This window comes from Sapajus apella, unplaced genomic scaffold, assembly GCF_009761245.1.
Source record: "Sapajus apella isolate SASKATOON/1434 unplaced genomic scaffold, GSC_monkey_1.0 scaffold36, whole genome shotgun sequence".
Taxonomy (NCBI): domain Eukaryota; kingdom Metazoa; phylum Chordata; class Mammalia; order Primates; family Cebidae; genus Sapajus; species Sapajus apella.
The window spans coordinates 9060753-9082378 of record NW_022436976.1 but is presented as its reverse complement, the minus strand read 5'-3'; the positions used below and the strand labels follow the sequence as shown (position 1 = coordinate 9082378).

General features: G+C 36.5%; 1 protein-coding gene across 1 annotated transcript in view; it reads left to right on the top strand.

Moving 5' to 3' along the window:
* Positions 1 to 21626, top strand: part of AK5 (adenylate kinase 5) — a 298444-nt gene that overhangs the window by 50470 nt on the left and 226348 nt on the right. Inside the window, exon 6 of the mRNA XM_032296561.1 lies at positions 17291 to 17482. Within this exon, the coding sequence (XP_032152452.1) occupies positions 17291 to 17482 (192 nt within the window). The remainder of the gene's footprint in view (positions 1 to 17290; positions 17483 to 21626) is intronic.

Here is a 21626-nt window from a genome sequence, read left to right as displayed (position 1 = left end):
ATAAACTATTGTATTTCCTTAATTTCCAGGCCCAATTCCCTTAATTTCTTTAATAGAAAAGACGAGTTCCTTGAGAAAATGGAGAGACAGTTATAATTTGGGTATCTTAAGTAATTGCCAAAAATATAAATTCAAATTAAACTGGCTGTCATATATGTTGGAAGTCCAAGATACTATTTTCAGATCCTACTGATTTAGTCTCACTGTAAGCACATTGCATTCTGTGAAGAATGAATATGTGTACAAGTGTGCCCCACGTTATGAGAAAAATATGAGAGATGCTGTATTTCTAAAATGAATAAACAGGATAATTGTTTATTCTACAGAAGCCGTATTAGTCCACTCTCATGCTGTTATGCAGAAATACCTAAGACTGGTAATTTACAAAGAAAAGAGGTTTAATTGACTCATAGTTTTGCATGACTGGGAAAGCTTCAGGAAACTTACAATCATGGCAGAAGACAAAGGGGAAGAAAGGCACTTTCTTCACAGGGCAGCCGAAAGAAGTCCTGAGCAAAGCAGGGAAAGCCCCTTAGAAAACCATCAGATCTCATGAGAACTCAGTCAATATCATGAGAACAGCATGGAGCTAAACCCCTCCATGGTTCAATTGCCTCCCATCTGGTCCCTACCACAACACATGGAGATAATGGGAACTACAATTCAAAATGAGATTTGAGTAGGGACACAGCCAAACCGTATCAGAAGGATTTCTACCATTATGGAAAGATTAAAATAGGATTTTCATTATATGGGTAGAAATAAGCATACTTTGGCCAGGTGTGGTGGCTCACACCCGTAATTCCAGCACTTTGAGAGACTGAGGCAGGCAGATCATGAGGTCAAGAGTTTGAGACCAGTCTGGCTAACATAGTGACCCCGTCTCTACTAAAAATACAAAAATTAGCTGAGTGTGGTGGCATGTGCCTATAGTCCCAGCTACTCAGGAGGCTGAGGCAGCAAAATCACTTGAACGTGGAAGGCAGAGGTTGCAGTGAACCAAGATCATGCCATTGAGCTTCAGCCTGGGTGACAGAGTGAGACTCTGTCTCAGAAAAGAAAAAAAGAAAGATACATACTTCGTTTTTACAAGAGACACTTAAAAAAAAATTAAAACACAGGTTGAAAGTACAGGATAAAAATGGTATACCAGGCCAGATGCAGTTGCTCACACTTGTAATCTCAGCACTTTGGGAGGCCAAGGCAGGTGGATTACTTGAGCTCAGGAGTTCGAGACCAGCCTAGTCAACATGGTGAAACCCCGTCTCTACTAAAAATGCAAAAATTAGCCAGGTGTAGTGGTGTATGCCTGTAATCCCAGCTACTCAGGAGGCTGAGGCAGGAGAATTGCTTGAATTTGGTAAGCAGAGGTTGCAGTGAGCCAAGATTGCACCATTACACTCCAGCCTGGACATTGCAGCTAGACTCCATCTAAAAAGAAAAAAAGTTATACCATGAAAACACTACACATAAGAAAGCTGGAGTGATGTTATACATTAAAGTAGACTTCAAAGTATCACCAGAGCCAGAGGAAGATTTTATAGTGGTGAATGCATCAATTCATCAGAAAGACATACAAATTGTAAATATGTATATACCTAATAAAAAATTTCAATATACGTGACTCTAAAATTGATAGAAATAAAGGAAGAAATAGACCAATGTACACTTATAATTGGAAATTTTAACAATCTTTTCTCAGTATTTAACAACTAGACAAAATGCCAGTGTACATAGAAAATCGAAAGAAAAATAAACATGTCTGGTACACTATATCAAACAACTGAGTAATTCACAGTGTTTTTGAGTGCATATGCTACGTTCACCAAGATAAGCCACTTACTAAGCCATTGAACAAGTCTCAATAAATTTTGAAAGCTTGATGTTCTTCGATCATAGTAGCAGAAAAAGCATTTGACAACATTGAACATCAGTTCATAAAAAAAAAAACCCTAGGAAATTGGAATTGGAAGGGAATTCATGTCTAATAAGGAGGATCTACAAAAACCTATAGCTAACATCATACTTAATGGTAAGTGTTGAGTGCGGACCCCCTCATACTGGGAATGGTGAGGATGTCAGCTTTTACCATTTCTATTTAACGTTGTTCTAAATAGTGGTCTGAGACAAGAAAAAGAAACAAAAGGCATAAATATAGGAAAGGAATAACTAATATTGTCTGTACTTTTGAAATACATGATTGTTTACAAAGAAAATCCTAAGGAATCTACAAAATGTCTACCAAAATTATTAGTTAAATTTAATAAGGTCATGGAATACAAGGTCAATATACTAATCAATTGTATTTATATTAGCAGCAAATTTTTATATACCATAAAAACAGGGCAAGCCATGTCTAGCTTATTGTTTAACTTTCCATGATGACTATTTTTTAAAATATTGACTGGGAACAATAACATCTTTATTTTTAAAATAGCATTGTTTGAATACATAGTCATGGGTATTTGTCCAAATATGTGGATGGGACAGAGGGTAATATGCATCAGAAGAGTGAGTAGTGACTAATTTACTAATGTGGTGAGTAGCCCTTGATTATTGCATTTAATCTGTTTGTAGTCCTTGGTTCTTTTTCTTCTTTTTCGCTTTTTTCCTGTGAGTCATGGCCTAAAGAAATTATTTCCTTCGTGCTTTAACTAATGGTTTCCATGAGTACATTGATTCATAGAAAAGTAATTCAAGCACAAATTTTACAGGCTACTTAGGTAACTGGTGGTCCCTGCCTCTGGGGGTTGCTGAGTCATTGCAGAGGGAAACAAAGCTAGGCAAACAGAAGCATTTTCTCAATCAACTGATACCAGAAGTATAGCTTTACCGTGTGGAGATTGTTGAGATTTTTTTTTAAGAGACCTTTAAAAACGGTCTTTGCACTAAAAAAGATTGGTAGCTACTGAGCTCATTTTGCAGAGGAGAAAATTGAATACCAGAGAGATTAAGTGACTGGCTGGAATTCACAAATCTAGTTAAGGTGAGAGCTAGATTAAGCACCTACTGTCTTTTCTCCAGTGCCTTCTCCACTCAACTATACTATCTTCCTGAGCAATAAAAAAGGTCAGTCTAGTCTCAAAGGACTGAGGTTTAGCATTCAAAAGATCCTCTCTGGAGTTAGATCCCAAAATGCTCTGAACAGTGGACAACGTATTAAAGTGAATTTTTAATTTTCCAAATTCCCTATTTTATAAGAGAGAGTGCATTTGGTTTTTCAATTTCTGCTCTGTTTATTTCAAAATCTTTGCTCTCTTTTTTGATTTTTTTGAGATGGAGTTTTGCTCTGTCACCCAGGCTAGAGTGCAATGACACAATCTCAGCTCATTGCAACCTCTGCCTCACCGGTTCAAGCAATTCTGCCTCAGCCTCCCCGAATAGCTGTGACTACAGGCGTGTACCACCGTGCCCAGCTAAATTTTTTTGTATTTTTAGTAGAGATGGGGTTTCACCATGTTGGCCAGGCTGGTCTCAAACTCCTGATTTCAGGGAATCCGCCCGCCTCGGCCTCCCAAAGTGCTGTAATTACAGGCGTGAGCCACTACACCAGGCCTGCTTTTTTTTTATACTCAACTCCTCATAACTGTTTCCCATGCATGTATAAGAGTTTTTAAATAGCTTATTGTCTGGTTCTTTTCTGCTGAGTAAATAAACTTGCATTTAAGAAAACAATTTTGAATTATATAGGAGAAAAATCTCCTTAAAAGTACCATAAACATTAGAGCAAATTATTAGAGCCAATCATTGATTCTTCTTGTGTGAAAATTTTTAGGAATTCTTTAATATTATTTTTGTACACATAAACACTCAATATTTACTGAATGAATGATCGAAATGAGTGAGGAAATGAATAATTAGAATGAATAATGATTTAAAATCTCCAGCAGGCCTTTCCATATATGAGTTTCTTTGTTCTTTCTATTATAATTTAATAGTAAGCCTTTTGGAAATTAACTCAAATGTATTCCACTTCAACTACCAAATATTCTAATAAATATCATTTTTTAGTGTGTATTTCTGTATGTGTACATGTGTGCATATATAGATATAATACACAGAGAAATAGAGAAGAGAAATAATACACAGAGAAATAGAGGAGAGAATGTGTAGATAGATATAATACACACACAGAGAAATAGAGGAGAGAAAATATTTGGAAAGGGTTTCCAGCTCAGATTAGTTTCTGTCCAAATCACTCATACATTTCCAAAAATAAGGAAACAATAAAGCATCAAATCAATAATCTAAAAATATCTTGTTAGAATGATTATATTTCAGTGCTCTGGCTCCCTGCTAGAGCAGAAGACCAGGGTGAAAGCAGCTGCTGCTGCCGCAGCCAACAGGGACTCAGAAGTCTGGGTTCAACCCAAGGCACCAGCATAATGTGAAAAGACCCGTTCTTATAATAGCTATTGCCTTGTAGAGGCTTGGCAATCTACCCATTTACTAATGAGAAAGTAGGGTGAAAATTAGCCTGCTGAAAATGCTGAACATTTAAAAATGACACTAACAATGTTAGGAAATAACTTTTCTGATTTTAATAAAAATACCTCTTCTGTCCACCACTGCTTTAAAAACTTAAGTGTGGAATATATTAGAAAAATGTTCACCATTTGTGTGTGTGTGTGTGTGTGTGTGTGTATATATATATCTTACTATGGCTATAGAATAGTACTAAAACTAATTTTCATGTATGCCTATGGAGTCACCTCTTTTTTGTGTATAAACCAATGATGGCAAAAAAATTTCATGTTGTGTACCACATTAAAATTGCAACAACTTCTTAAGCCGGTATGCTGAGAAGGATTCTGGAGCTGTATCTAAAGTGTGGTCATCATTAATAATGACAATTCTCTGCTCATTCCAGATATAAATCCACCTGAATGGGGCCATGCCCCTCAGTATGTAGACTGCAGAGTTGAACAGTTTGAATTCCCATCTCAGATGTTCTAGAAACCCTGAATCTACCAAGCCATCTATTAGATCTTTATAGGAAAAAAAAGCAAAACCTCTACCCTCCTCCTGAAAGTAGGGTTATAGTTAAAGGAACATGCGGCAAGATAGGGAAGGTGATGAACAGAGACTATTCCTGATTGTCTGAAGGAGACCTGATTCCATGTATTCTGCAGATCGCTTCATTGGGTAGTCTCTTGGCTTAGCTTTCTCTTCTGAATGTGATGGTGGCTACTAGGCCATTAGCTTCTAACATGAACCTTGAATTCATCTTTCTCTATTACTTCAGAGCAATTTAGAGCTGGATGCCAGATTATCAGCTACTTTTTTTTTTTTTTCTTTTTTTGAGACGGAGTCTCACTCTGTTGCCCAGGCTGGAATGCAGTGGCATGATCTTGGCTCATTACAACCTCCACCTCCCGGGTTCAAGCAATTCTCCTGCCTCAGCCTCCTGAGTAGCTGGAATTACAGGTGCACACCACCGACTAATATTTGTATTTTTAGTAGAGACAGGGTTTCACCATGTTGATCGGGCTGGTCTTGAACTCCTGACCTTGTGATCTGCTTGTCTCAGCCTCCCAAAGTATTGGGATCACAGGCATGAGCCACCACGCCTGCCCACTACTTTTTAAATACAAAATGCAACTATTATATTTCTGGTAGTACTCAAATAAAATCTCACTAAGAGTGAATGAGTGATAGAAAGGTAATTTAATTATATCATTAGGATTTCTCACAGCCCCATTTTTGCCTGCCTGGACATAGACTTGGATGTAACTCCTTCTTTTTTTCCTCTCCCTACACACTTTTATGGGACAAATAGAGTCCTAAAAAGTTGCTGGGGAAAGACGACAGCTACATGGTCACCTGCTGCTCACATCGACCACCAGTTTCCAGACCTCAAGGCCCTTTTCTCTACCTCTTTTACACCCTGTGCTGGACTCGATTTTGGAATTATATTCCAATGTAGTGAAACTTCCATACAATTCCACTGTATTGAAATAACATTTTATGTCTGCTTCCCACAATGGATTGGCAGAACCTTGTGGGAAGGGATTATATCTTGCCCACTTTGCATCTCTTTCATCTAGTATGGTAGTTGACTCATAGTAAATGCTTAGTAAATGTCTGCCGAACTGAAGTGGACACCTGTAAATGCATTTCCAGGTGGTTTTAGAACCATACTTGTCAGAAAATGTTTAAAAAGAAGAAGAAATGAATGAATAATAGTGAGCTAGTTTAACCAGTTAAAGGTACATATTAAACAATTAATAAATGTTTATGAATTGAGTAGAAAAATGAATGATTCTTCCTTAATGGTTCTTATATGTAGGATGTGCAAGAAAAATTTGAGAGCAAGATGTTCTAAAGATGCATTCTCAAACTATGGCTGGACTTTGTTTGGGTGTTACTTAATGCCTCAAATATTGGCTGATGATATAAGTTTAAAGTGTTTTTTCATTACCAGTATGAAAGAGAAGAATTATTCTGAGATAACTCTCTGAGATAACCAGAGAGCTATAGTAAGACCTAATGAATAGAGTGCAGTACCATCACTCCTCCATCCATTAATAACTTAATAGTCTTATGAATCTCTTTGGAGACAATCTTTGTGTTTGAGTGCTAAGAAATGTGGATAAGTGTGAAATATAACTATATTAAGCATGAATCTTCTTTTGAAGTGTTAGCTTCTTTCAGCTACATAAATCAAAGTAGCTTATTCTTAAAAAAAAGATACCAGTTTGCCTTTGGAATAACACCAAAGTTTTTTTTCTTTTTTTAATAAAAGTACTTTCATATAAGTTTCACATGGAAATCTTTAATAATGACATTTTGTGGCAAGTTTTGAGTCTATTTTCCATTCAGTAGGTTTGTACATGAAGTATTAATGGTGCTATCACATAATTCCTCACTCTTTTCTATTCTCCCAATATCCATTCACATTTAATATACTCTTGAATTTTATTTTCCTCCAAGAAATGCTTTTAAAATATTTGAAATTTGTGCTTCTTCCTTTAAGAACATCTAAACTACTTTTCTAATACTTCCTTTGAATGGATGCAGTATGTCTCAAAGTATAAAATCCAGTTGTCCAAAGTAGGTAGATCAAGGAGAAGTAACACTGTTATTTCTTTTTTTAAATGAATACAATATAATTAAAGATGTATTTTGTATTTAGTTACAATTTTTTTTTTTTTGAGACAGAGTCTCACTCTGTCACCAGGCGCCAGGCCGGAGTGCAGTGGCATGACCTCGGCTCACTGCAACCTCCACCTCCCGGGTTCAAGCAATTCTCCTGCCTCAGCATCCCGAGTAGCTGGGATTACAGGCACGCGCCACCACGCCCAGCTAATGTTTTGTATTTTTAGTAGAGACGGGGTTTCACCATGTTGACCAGGATGGTCTCTATCTCTTGACCTTGTGATCCACCCGCCTCGGCCTCCCAAAGTGTTGCGATTACAGTCATGAGCCACCACGCCCGGCACAATTTTTTTTTAAATTAATTGCTGTGCAGATCAAATAGGAATTTGGACCACATGACCTTTAAGGATTCTTCTCAATCTTTGCTTCCATGAATTCATGAACATGGTAGATATAAATCAGGATTGTGCTCACATACCTATAACAGAATCTCATGGGCAGTCATTTCTATAGTCAATATTATGAATTTAAATGTTAAATGTTTGTAAGGAGGCAGGTAAAGCTGACTTAGAAGTTTGCTAAATGGGGCCAGATGCAGTGTCTCATGTCTGTAATCCCAGCACTTTGAGAGGCCAAGGTAACTGGGTTGCTTGAGGCCAGGAGTTCAAGACCAGCTGGGCAACACAGCAAGACCCCAACTCAATCAATCAATCAATCAATAAGTAAGTAAGCGAGCAAGCTGGGCATAGTGGCATGCACCAGTAGTCCCAGCTACTCAAGAGGCTGAGGTGGGAGAATCAGTCAAAAGTCACTTGAGCCAAAGAGACTGCAGTGAGCTATGACTGTGCCACTGCACTCCAACCTGGGCAACAGAGCAAGACCCTGTCTCAAAAAGAAGTTTGCTAAATGGTGACATTAACAATATGCTGAAGAAAATTCCTACAGTGATTTTTCTTGGATGAGTCTGGCAACATCATTTAACATTGTCATCCAATCATTTGACTGCTTCTTAATAGATATTCTTTGCAGTTTATTCAATCATGCATTCCATGTACTAGTAATGAAAAGTCCATAAACTGACCACCATGAACTAGGCAGGCCTAGCTCATCCCACAGGTATAGAAACAGCTGAGGTATTTTTAAACTTTATTATTTGCCTTCATTTCTCTCTCCTCTCTAATCTCAGAAAGTTATTTTGTCTTATTTTAGTGCTGTTTGCCTAGTGTTAGCACTAATGATCATGAAGATCATGTTTTATATTATATGTTATTTGCCCTCTATTCATAAAGGGCACATAATTGTAGACAGTTCAGGCTCATTAGCTCTTTCAGATGATCTGTTTACCTCTAGTCTCTTCCCATCCAGTCTGCTACCTGCACTGCCATTGGCATTCTAAAGCACAAAATAAAATATATTACTCCCATGTGTATAAAATAAAACCTCAGCTGCTTAGCATGGAAGACAAAGCCAGCCCATGTAGTCTCAGTCTACCTTTCCAGAACTTCACTTCTAGTTCATAATAGGATTCTAGTAAATACCAGCTGAATAAATATATAAATGAATGAAATAGATGCTTGACTAATCAAAATTAGTAGTGAGGAAAAAACAACTTGGAAAAAAATAGCATTGTAAGTTTACATTCATTTCCTTGTTGTCAATCTGGTATATACTATTCATTAAAAGTTCAATAGTTTCCTCTTTATTAAATTCCTACATCTTGAGAGCCCAATGTACCCCAACCACTTTTATTGAAATGAAGATTTGAGCCATAAAAATCAAGCCACAGAAATGCAAGTTTCATAAACTAATTTAATGATATGTATTTTAAAACTATTAATGATATACTCTGTTCAGCAGATATGATTATTAGGCTTCTGAAAGGACAGAGTAACCTAGTAACTAATTTATTTACTGACATAGTAGAAACAATGTGCATTTGGGACTGTAAGAGATTACCACAGGATCATGGAAATGGATACTGTCTTAATTCCTTTTATGCTTTGTAACGAGGCAGGTAAAGCTGGCTTAGAAGTTCGCTACATGGGGCTAGGTGCAGTCTCTGATGTCTGTAATCCCAGCACTTTGAGAGGCCAAGGTAGCAGGGTAGCTTGAGGCCAGGGTTGCTTGAGGCCAGAACCACAGACCGGGTCATTGATAAAGAACAGAAGTGTATTTGGCTCATGGTTCTAGAGGCTGGGAGGTCTAAGAGGCTGGTGCCAGCTTCTGGCAAGGCTCATCCCATGGCGGGAGGGTGGATGAGAGAACACAAGACAGAAAGGCAAAGGGGGCTGAACTCCCACTCCAATGGTATTAACCCAGTTGCCTCCCAAAGGCCCCACCTCTTAACACCAACACAATGGCAAGTAAGCTGCCAGCACATGAACTTTCGGTAGACACATTCAAACAATAACAGATGGAATGCAGCTTTTCGACAGGAAATGTGTGAACCACCAAAATAAAATTTCATACACTAGTTATCTTTCTTAGTAAAAACAAAAGATTTTTTTTTCATTTTCATAATCATTTTTATTGCTGTTTGATTTTTATTGTCATTATTGTTTTAGTTTTAAAGACCCTACAGCTTCACTAAGGTCCTGTCTTGACCACTCATTTCTATGTAGAAAGTTTCTTATAAAGAAGAGATTGAAACACACTTTCATGGGTTCCATCTCCAGAGATTCTGGTTCAGTAGAGCAGAATGGAGCTCATCAATGCGCATTTTTTTTTTTTTTTAAGAGTTGGAGTCTCACTCTGTTGCCAGGCAGGGGTGCAGTGATGCAATCTCGGCTCACTGCAACCTCCACCTCCCAGGCAATTCTCCTGTCTCAACCTCCCGAGTAGCTGGGATTACAGGCCTGTGCCACCACACCCAGCTAATTTTTGTATTTTTTAGTAGAGACGGGGTTTCACCATGTTTGCCAGGATGGTCTTGAACTCTTGACCTCATGATCCGCCTGTCTCAGCCTCCCAAAGTGCTGAGATTACAGGTGTGAGCCACCATGCCCGGCTGTCACTGATGATTATATGATTTCAGTTATTTCAAACTTGTTGAGCCTGCCTTTATGGCTCAGTATATGCTCAACTTTTAAAACAACTTCTCTGTGTGTTTTTAAAGACTTTATCCTCAACTGGATGGTTGCAGTGTTATAAATAAATATTGGTTTGTTAGTTGTGTTGAAATCTTCTATACTCTTACTGATTTTTTTGCTACTTATTCTATCAGTTGCTCAGAAAGATATATTAAAATTTGCTACTATGATTGTGGATTTGTGGCTTTCTTCTTTTGGTTCTGTCCAAGTTCAGCTTTAAATACTTCGAGCTAGCTTACTAGCCATGCAAATTAAGAGTTATTGTTTCTTCCTGGATAATTAAACCTTTTGTCATCATGACATGTCACTCTTCAGCTCTAGGTAATACTTTTCTTCTTATAGTCTCCTGCTGTGTTTGGTGTTTGTATAGTTTTACCAGCTTTCTCTTGCTTAGTGTCTTCATGGTATGCTTTTTTACTTTTAGCTTTTTTGCATCTTTAAAGTGTACTGTTGTATCAAACACCTCTGAGGCCCCATCTCATAACCTCTGATTCTACCTTTTACTTGGCCATTTTTGCTGTGACTAGCTTTGTGCCAGTAAAATGCGCAGCAACTCCTGGTGCATGTTTGGCTTTCTGCCCTGAGGCACACGTGCGCAGGAAAACTCAGCCTAAGACACTCTCTTATGAACAGCAAGTAGTTGAGTTTTGTTTTTGTTTTTATCCAGTCCATATTTGTTTTTTTAATTAAAATATTTATTCTGTTCAAATATAATTATATACTTGGGTTTAAATCCAGTATTTTATAATTTACCTTCTATTTGTTCCACTTGTTTTGTGTTTCTTCTCTGCTTTCTTACTTCTTTTGAATATGCAATTTTTATTTTTAAATTTTCCCTTCTTGCAAGTTAATTATATCTTATGTGACAACTTTTTTAGTGGTTATTCTAGAGCAGGGTCAGCAAACTATGGCCCATGTGCCAAGTCCTACTGGCTGCCTGTCCTTGTAAATAAGTTTTATTGGAACATAGCCATGCCCATTATTTTATTTATTGTCTGTGCTACTTGCACGCTACAAGACCATATGGCCTGCAAAGCCTGAAATATTTGCCATCTGCTCCTTTACAGAAAGAGTTTACCCACTCCTGTTCTAGAAATTATGGCATGTTGTTATTAACTTATTAATGTCTCATACAAATTTTTACTTTTACAGTGGCAAAGGTATACTTCCTGAAAAAGTCAAAGACCAGAACAGTTTGAATTTCATTTACCTGCCTCACCACTTATGTGCTATCTCTATTTGTAAATACCACAAGATACTTTTACTATTTTATATGATTAACATTTATTTAGGTTTACAAATTTACAAATTTACCATTTTCATTGCCCTTTATTCATTCTTTTGGGCCAAGTTTCTATCCTGGAGCATTTTTCTTCTACCTAAAGAATACTCTCTGATATTTTAATTACTATAGAATTTCTGATGACAAATTCTCTCTGTTTTTGTTTGGAAATGCCATATTTAGTCTTCAGTTTTGAAAGATTTTTTTTTTTTTTTGCTGGATATAGAAATGTAGGTTGGCAGTTTTTATATATGAACACTTTAAATAAATCATGTCATCGTTTTCTAGCTTTCATTGTTTCTTTTGAAAATTTAGCTGTCAGTCAAATTGTTGCTTCTCTGAAAGTAATCTCTCATTTACTTTTTGGCTGCTTTAAAGATTTTTTTTGGAGGGGTCCTCTAGGTTTTCAATTTTACTATGATGTGCTTAGATCTGAGTTTTCTGTTTATTATTATTGGTTTTTACATTGCTTCTTGGATCTGGGACTTGATGGCTTTTCTCAGTTTGGAAAATTTTTAGATATTTTCAAATATTGCTTCTTCATTTTCTCTATTTTTCTAGAGCATTCTCACAACGTCTCAGGTGTATCTTTTGCTCATTTTCATATTTTTTCTACCCTTTTCTTCTTTTCCTTCATTCTGGATTATTTTCTTCTGACCTGTCCTTTTTGTTCTCTTTTAATCTGTCTGTGTTAAACACGTTCAGTCACCGTAATGTAATAAGAGTGTGAGAGTATCCTAAGTGAAATTTAGTTATCTGAGGGTGGCTCCCGCGCATTCTCATAGTATACAATTTTGGAGTTCCAACAAAAGTCTGAGGGTGGGGTTTGGTGTGTTTACTTTCTAGAGCTTCTTTCCCTGGGTGGACCCCATATTCCAGTTTTTGTCCCCTAACCCTGTGGTCTGTTGAAAGCTCTTCCCAGAAATTATCTCCATGTTAAATGACAGTGAAGTCCAATTGTCTGTCTTTTTTCCTTTTATAAACTGATTTAGTCTAGCCTCTATGATAATAGCATATATGTTCAATAAATGTTTAATGGGTAAAAGTAGTAATTTATTTTACATTTCCCTGTATGTAAAATAGGAAAGCAAATTTTAGCTCAGTATTGGAAATAATTTCTCAGTTATTAGAGTCATAAAGTAATGAAAGGGGCTGTCGCGTAAGTAGTAAGTACCATTGCAAGAAACTGCTCAGACAGAACACTGGAGTTTAAATGTTCAAGATTTAAAATTATTTTTCAAAAGATTGCGGAGATGATTATAGGTTTGGCATTAATTTGGAGTTAGATAACCTCCAAATTTTTTCCATCTCTTACTTTCTGTTATTCCAGTTTTTGTTTCAACTGTGATCTTCTCTTTTCTTTAGTACTTTGCTTTCTGGTTTCTGACAGTGTAGCTGATCTGAATTATGGAGTCTAGACCCTCTTCAGAGGGAATAGGGCAGTCAAGAGTACTGACAGTTAAGAATAAGGAGCATTAAAATGAGCTCACTTTACGGTTTGACACAATGAATATATCTTTGCTTATACAAAGGCAGTCACACGTTCTTTTTAACAGAACAGTCATTCAAGTAAAGGCTTTAAAAATGAACAGTGGAAGATTGAGTTGTCTGTGTAATGACAGAAGAGAAAACGACTAAGCTTGTTGATTACGCAGGAGAAACAATATCAACAATTTGAAAGTTTACTTCCGTGTAGATACAAGTGATGCCTCAGTTTTTTTTTCTAACTTATTTATTCACTCATTCAATCAGCACATATTTTTTGAGAACATATACTATGTAAAAGGATGTCAAGGATCTGATAACCACTATTTTGTTTGCTGATACTTCTCAACATTTCACAGCACATTTCTTAAAAACTTTCTAGGATCTTCACATCTTTTAAAATAGAATGATGTCTGCTACTAAAGTTTGGGGAAAACATAAACAGTTTAAATATATTTTCCCTTCAAAATGGAGCACCACTGGAGAATATGAGGCCATAATGTATGGATGTAAAGTGAGCTCATTTTAATGCTGGTTTCTCTCTTAGAAGGGCACCAATCCCATTTATGCTTTTTATTTACTTGCATATCCATTCTACGTTTTTGGTTTGAAGTTACCATGAGGCTTGCAAATACTATCTTATAACTTATATTTTAATCTGATAACAACCCTGTTGCATAAACAAGCAAGCAAAAAGACAACTAATAAAAATTCTATGCTTTAACTTCATCCTCTCATTTTCAAACTTTTTCTTGTTTTTATTTATATTTTATGTCTTGTAAAGTTGCTGTAGTTATTATTATTGACTGGCGCATCATTTAGTCTTTAGACTGGTAAGAGTAGCTTATACACCACAGCTACAGTGTTATAATAGTCTGTGGTTTTTTTACTATTGCCGGTGAGTTTTGTACCATCAGATGATTTCTCATTGCTCATTAACTACCTTTTGTTTCTGGCTGAAGTACTCCCTTTAGCATTTCTTGGAGGACAGGTCTGGTGTTGATGAAATCCCTCAGCTTTTATTTGTCTGGACAAGTCTTTATTTCTCCTTTATGTTCGAAGGATATTTTCACTGGATATGCTATTTCAGGGTAAAAGTATTTTTTTCCTTCAGCGCTTTAAATATGTCATACTACTCTCTTCTGGCCTGTAAGGTTTCCACTGAACTAGTCATATGGTATTAATTTATACCAAAGAAAGACAGCACATTATTTATCACAGTTACAACATTCAGTAGCTTAGCAGATTCATTTCAAGGTCATCTTTTTTAGACCTGACGTTGCATTTATTGATCAAAAATCTTATATATTTCACTCAATTTTTTTGTAAATCTGAAACTCCTTGGAAAAAGTCTAACTAAAAACATACATAAACAAAGTGCAATTTTATTCAAGTATTAAAAAAATCACATACATTTGAAGCTGTCTCTAATATATCAAAAGCCAACACCTGTAGTAAAAGACAAAATATGGTGATGATTGTAATCACTGTAGTAATCACACATGGGTAGAAGGCTATCCATGGCCTTATTATGTCAAAGAAAGAGAAGCACTTATATTACAGACTAAACAAACACAGAATATATTAAAGTAAAACATTTTCATGCAAAATGCCAAATTTAAAAATGCAGGAAGTTTTAAATCTGCATTTAATACTAAGTTAGAAGTTTTTTCTTATGCTTTACTATGCATTATCACCAAAGCAAGCACAATATATCATTTTCTTTGTCAAAAAAAAGTCTTTCTAAAGTAAATTTTAAAATATGTCTTTTATTATAGTGGGTGAAGCTGGATATTACTGATAATTATGTTAACTATGAATTTTATAATATTTGATTTAAAAACTAAGAGCTTTAACTTCAGGTAATGTCTTTATCATACATCACACAAAAATTACAAGTGATTTTCTAATTTTTTAAGGTTTCTCAAAAATGATTTGCCTGTTTTTTAAAAATTGGGAAATACTAACTTATGAGTTGAGAGTTTATTCCCAACTTTACGGTGGAGAAAACTGAAGTTCAAGGGATTGAACAATTTGCACAAGGAAAAACAACTAATAGAAGGCAGATTCTAGATTCAAACTCAGGATTGTCTGATTCTACAATCCATGCTCCTAATCGCCTTTCCTAGCATATGCCTGTGCTTACACGGTGTCAATGAGAATTGGGAGAATAAATGTCTGAACAAGGTTTTTTGTTTGTTTGTTTGTTTGTTTGTTTTGAGACAGAGCCTCTCTCTGTCACCCAGGCTGGAGTGCAGTGGCACAATCTCAGCTCTCCGCAACCTCCACCTCCTGGGTTCAAGCTATTCTCCTGCCTCAGCCTCCCAAGTAGCTAGGATTACAGGCGTCTGCCACCACGCCTGGCTAATTTTGTATTTTTAGTAGAGACAGGGTTTCACCATATTGGCCAGGGTGGTCTCGAACTCCTGACCTTGTGATCTGCCTGCCTCGGCCTCCCAAAGTGCTGGGATTACAGGCATGAGCCAATGCACCCAGCCATCTGAACAGTGTTTTAAAGACAAAGTCAATAGGCAACAGTGATAGCTTGGATAGATAGAAGTTTTGATGAGTAAGGGTTAGAACTGATACTAAGTCTTCTAGCTGAGAGATTTAGGAAAGGAGTATTGCTACAATAAAAAGAAATAAGATGAGATTTTATTTAGGTGGAAAGGTGCTAAGATTAATTTTTGGCCTTGCTGAGTCACAGGTTACCTTCAGATATAAATAGAGCTGTCACATAGACATTCGAAAATATAGAACTGGGATACTATTGAAAGTCAGTGCTGACAATGTAGATTTGAGCTCTATCAGCAAAAGGTAGTGGCTGAAACCAAAACAGTAGAAGGGCACTAAAAGAGTGAGAATCTGGAGAGGGAAAAGAGTGCGATCTAAGCCTTGGAAAATACCCCTACTTCAGGAATTTGAGGAGGAACAAATGTGAGGAGAGGACAAAACAATAAAATAAAAAACAAGAAGTTAAAGGAGAACCAGGACAACAAAGAATCATGAAAACTGAGAGATAGCAAAGGTGGCTAAAATGTATTGAGCACCTGCCATGGAACATACATGTTGTATATTTTATATTGTTTAATCTTCATAAATCTTCAGGGAGGTAGGTTCGTTTATCTCTACTGACAGATGAGGACATAGAGATTTAGCAAGGTTAAATTATGTGCCTGTCATTCAGCTGGTAAGTCCTGGGGCAAAAACAGGAATCTATGTCTCCCAGCTTCCACAGTCCATATTTTAACTAGTGGTCTCCAGAGTGCACAAAGCAAACCACTATGATATGGGAAAAAAATGTTAAAATTACAATGATAGAATCTCATCCTTTAAAAATTGTATTTTTATATATATTTTACAATGTGCATTCTATACTAGTATAGTAATATATGCATATCATATGTACATGCATAATTTGTAAATTAATAAGTATGTGATTATTGGGGTATATGCTTAAAACATTTACTAATGTGAAGATGCGGTAAAACACTTTGGAGATTATTGCTTCAAACCACTATGCAAACTGCCTTTTTGCCTTGTCCCACACTCAGTAATAAACTCCATTCACTTCATGTAGTCATGTTATGTTTTAAATGCAATGCTAGTTCTAATTTAGTTACACAGAAACTTTTTACTTCGTAGGTTCTTTTCATGCCACTCCTTGGTATTTTCTGAAATATATGAAGACCTTTGGGCCATTTGGTGCTTTGTGATAGTGAAAGAAACAGAGGCCTTAGACCAGACAGACTTAGGTTCAAATATTAACTTTTACTTTACTGACCATGTGATCTCAGACAAGTACTTAATTTCTCAGAGACCCGATTTGTTCATCTATAAAATGGAGATAACCTTTACCTTGCAGATTGTTGTAAAACTGAGCAATATCTTAAGGGAATAGCATTGGGCCTGGCATATAGTAGATAATTTTTAAATGACATCCCATAGTAATCATAGCAGTAGTACTAGTTTGCTGTAGAGAACATCTGGGGCCCAGTAGTCCCTCCACTCTGTAATCATGTTGCATATACAATATTTTAGCAAAGTTTGGCTGAGACTGTTATTTACTCACCTTGGAAACTTATTTGAGCATATATGGAAAGTGTGGGGCTACTGCATATGGCCATGTGAGTTGGGAACGCCATTTACATGAACTACAGTAGGAATGGCTGCTCCTGGCATTGGGGACAGCAGCAGCCCTGGAAATACAGTCGCAAAAACAGAGATGGCCAACTCTATGGCAGCCTTCACAGAACAAAAGAAAATGGATGCCACTGCTCACATATGCATTGGCTGGTATGTTGAATGCCTCTCTATTTGTCCATGCTCTCCACAGATCTGTACCCCTGACTTGGTGGTATTCCTGGCTTGTGCTAATCAGAGGCTCAAAGAAAGATTACTGAAGCGTGCAGAACAGCAGGGCCGACCAGACGACAATGTGAAAGCTACCCAAAGGAGACTAATGAACTTCAAGCAGAATGCTGCTCCACTGGTTAAATACTTCCAGGAAAAGGGGCTCATCATGACAGTAAGTTAGCTCAATTTTACAAGTCCAGTACAAGAACGCTCTTTCAGATATCTCACTAGCCCATGTTCTCATTTAGAAACCCCCTTTACCCTAAAAAGTGGTTTTTTGGGGGGTACAGAACCAATGGAAAATAATTTACCATTTTGACCTGATTTGCCTTTTTAAGTCATATTTAAAAAAAAAAAAAAACTTTCATTTTAATTTAATTGATTTTTATGAAAGAAGATAAATTTTAACCTTGGCCAGAATTCTGTAGTGCTCAAGTAGAAAAGTGTTTTAAAATAACTGTCTGGGTGATGGTAAGCAATACTTGTCCAGTCTCTCCACTCTTCTGTCTGTCTTTGGAATCCTAACAAAATTGATAAACTTATAAGCACACAGTTGATGTGGAGTTATAATAGATTTAAATTTTAAGCTAAGCATTGTTTATCATAATGTACCGCATAAAGAAATGAGATTCTGACTTCACAAAAAAAGTTTCCTGAGGGTTTGACGAAAACCTAAAATGCAATAAAATAAATAAATTAATTAATTAAAAAAAAAAAGAAGTGATAATATATGAAAATGGGAGGTAGTCACCCTTCTGCTCCTTTGATGCAATGCAAATATTAATGTTTTCCTAAATTTTTAGTTTGTTTTATGGCTAATGATATTCAATGTGTCGATGAAAGATGACACTGAATCATTAGGTTATCTAGTTTTTACAATCTAGAACATTAGAGGTGAAGGTTCAGCTAAATTTATGATTGTCACAACATCAGATTCCAGTATTAAAGTGCAGAGGAGACAAAGAGGCTAATAGGGCATCTGAAGAAAGCACTTTATGCAAGAGAACACTAAAACCACAGCAGCTCCTTGACAGCTGGATGGTAGCCGACCTTGGCAGAATCCTCCTCTCAAGCTGTGGGCCCTGGCCAGCAGATCAAAGAGTCTTGTCTAGTTGGGTTACAAGCCTCTATAGAGAATCTGATCAAAGTGATGCATGCCCATCGCAATAAAAAGCCCATAAAGATGTTTGTTTTTTTTTTTTCCCCACAAATTTTAGGTAAATCAGCTGAAGCCCATCCAGAGAGCTCCTGTGATCTTAGCAATTCCTGGGTTAAAACTCTCTTCATTAGACTAGGATGCCCTTAGGCCTGAAAGAGACAGACATGACATTTGAAAAATAATTTCTTTGCAATCTTTTTAGCTCCATAAAGAAATGTTTACAGTGATTTGCTCTTTGAGTCAAAGTTGTCATGTTGGAGAGTTGTCAATCTGATCTGGAAGTTGTTCACAATGCCAGGGTTCGTATTTTAATCTAAAGCAGGCATTGAGGAATTGGAAAGATTTGGGAAACTCAGTGTGATTGCTCCTGTGGCTGTGTTTTGTTGGGGCTGTTGTTTGCTTTTCTCACCAGTTAACAACAGTAACTTCCACATTGTGTCATACAAAAAGAAATTTGCTCTACAAAGCAAACCCCGACTGTAAGGTGCAGGGCCACTTTTAATTGATGTTTGCAAGGCATAAAGGTGTTACCAGAGTGTCTCTGATTACTCCCTGCTTGTCACATTCGTCATCGCAAGCAGAGCAGATTTCTCAAATGAATGCAGAGCGGAGATTGTTAATTTACTAATATTCTGCATTGAGGTGAAATGCCATTGCCTCTAATTGAGAGAGTCAATAACAATGTAGATGACAGCCTGTAACCTCACTGCTAAAACCAAATGAACTTTAAGATAAGTGCTTCTAATTACTGGGAGAAAACTTGCCTAGTCAAGTCACTTTTTGGAAAGCAATGAACAGAAACACAGGCTGAGCTCTGGGGGATATAATTTGAAAAAATGGTCTGACAAAGAAGCAAAACATGTGTCCTCTTTTAAGAACCTGGACCATAGTTTACTGCTGGAATTAAAATATATTTGGTGATACTTCTGCTTTTAAAAATGAGTTAAATAATAAACATGATCATCTATAGTAATCATAAGCATGTTAAGATTTTAATAAAAATCTGGGGGTTAATAGATCAAACTCAAATATTTCCTTTTCTCTGTAGTTTGTTTTTTTTTTTTCCTTCTACCTGCTCTTCCTAATTCATTCATTTACTCATTCAGTAAATATTTACTGAAAACCAGGATACTCTGCTAGGGGCTAGCAGTGCAGAACTAAATAAAGGGTAAGGATCTTTATTTTGGCACTGACATATTGCAGGCACCTAGATAGAACAGTACCTGCTCACTACATAGTAAGCTCCAGGAAATGAACAGAGCTTGCAGGGTGTGGAGAAAGAGATATTAAACAATCGGTTATTAAGTGTGATGACTGTTGAGTTATTATATGTGATAATTGTGATGAATTATTGAGTGGGAAAATGTGCAGGGTGTCCTCACATATGTCATGCACTGTTTTAGGGATTGGAATTCCTATAGTGACTAGAACAGACTCTGTCCCCACACTCCAGTAGCGTGAATCACTTATCTCTGCACAAGGTTCTTGAGGGCCACAGAGACCATGTCCCTGTTTAGTCCAGTTGAGAAACTTCATGTTGGTTATCCTCTTCTATGGAGCTCTGGTGTCTGAATCCTATCCCTTGGAATCTCAGTTCCATTGCCATTTAATAATTTCATGATGCCCCACAAGGTACTAGCCTCTAGGACTTGGTCTCTCTATCTGTAAATTGGAGACAGTATTACCTACCTCATAATATTGTTGTGTGGGTGAAATGAGAGAATGTGTAACAGGGTAGATGATGGTAATGCAGAAATCCTGTTTTAAGATGCTCCGTGCAGCCACATAGCCTGATTCAGATTCCAGCTACACCACACAGTCACCTGTGTGACTTCCTGTAGGTTAGTTACCTGCTCTGCTACTTATATGCCTTACCTGAAAACAGGTATAATCATAATCCTACCTCGATGCGATTGTGAGAATTAAATGGATGTCAAGAGCTTAGAATGGTGTCTAGAATGTTCTAAGGTTAAATGTCATAGTTGATACTATTTTACAATTTTTGTATTTCTTTGTCTCTCTTCCTTCCCCAATGAATGCTCATCTTTTAGATCCTACAGTAACCACTAGCAATTCTGTGCTCTCTGAGGGAACTGTGTTGCCTTTTCTCCAATACATAGGTTATTAAAGAAATCCAAAATGAACAGTTTAGGTTGTAAAAACTTTATACATAATTCACATTTTTATTTTAAAGTGTCTGTTAATCAGTTATAAAATTGACTCAGTGTCTTCTTTAGCTTCTATATTATCTGTGCAATCAAACTATGTAATGCCTGTGCCTGAATAGTAACAGACGTGTTCCACTCTTTTTTCTTTTTTACTTCATTGACTGTATCTGTTGGCAGATTTGACTAGAGAACAAGCCCAGTTTGACTGAAGAGAAAAACTAATCAGATTAGCCAAGAAAAACATGCTGTTGCTTGAATACTGTATCTTACTACAATGGTTCCCATTACATGAGCCTCTTCATTTTCATTCTTTTATTATACATGTCCATATGCAGTCATGTGTGCAAGTATCAATGAAAATAATATGAAATCATAAGGCTAGTATATTAGAGACGTCTTCATAGAACTTTCTCAGGCGTATTTATACGTTGTTTTAAACTTACCATGAGGTTGGATATAATTTCTCAATACATCTTTTACTGCTTTATGCTTGTGATTACAGATTAGGATGCTGTGAGTTCCCCGAGTTTGTCAGATTTTTCTTGGAGTTTGTTTAGGTATTGCAGGATCTAGGAAAGCTACTTTTAGTATTGCTGTGTAAGCTGTGTGTCTTGACCTCTTGACATTATGAAACACTTGGACTTGAAACTGTATAATTCTTGAATAATAATTTCCTTTTTCTAGATTTTTAAAGTTCCAATGGAATGTTTCATGATAATTTTTAACCTTTATTTTAAAGCTTTTTAAACTAGTTTTTGTTTTAATCATTCTCACCAAGTTTGAACACCTTTTTCTTTTTTTTTTAATTTATATTTTTTTGTACATGATTAAGTTCTTTAGTGGTGATTTCTGAGATTATGGTGTGCCCATCACCCAAGCAGTGTATTGAAAATCCATGTATAACTTTGAATCTCACCAAACAGAACTACTACTAACAGCCTACTGTCAACCAGAGCCTTACCAATGTGTACCCAATGTGTGGTGTTTTA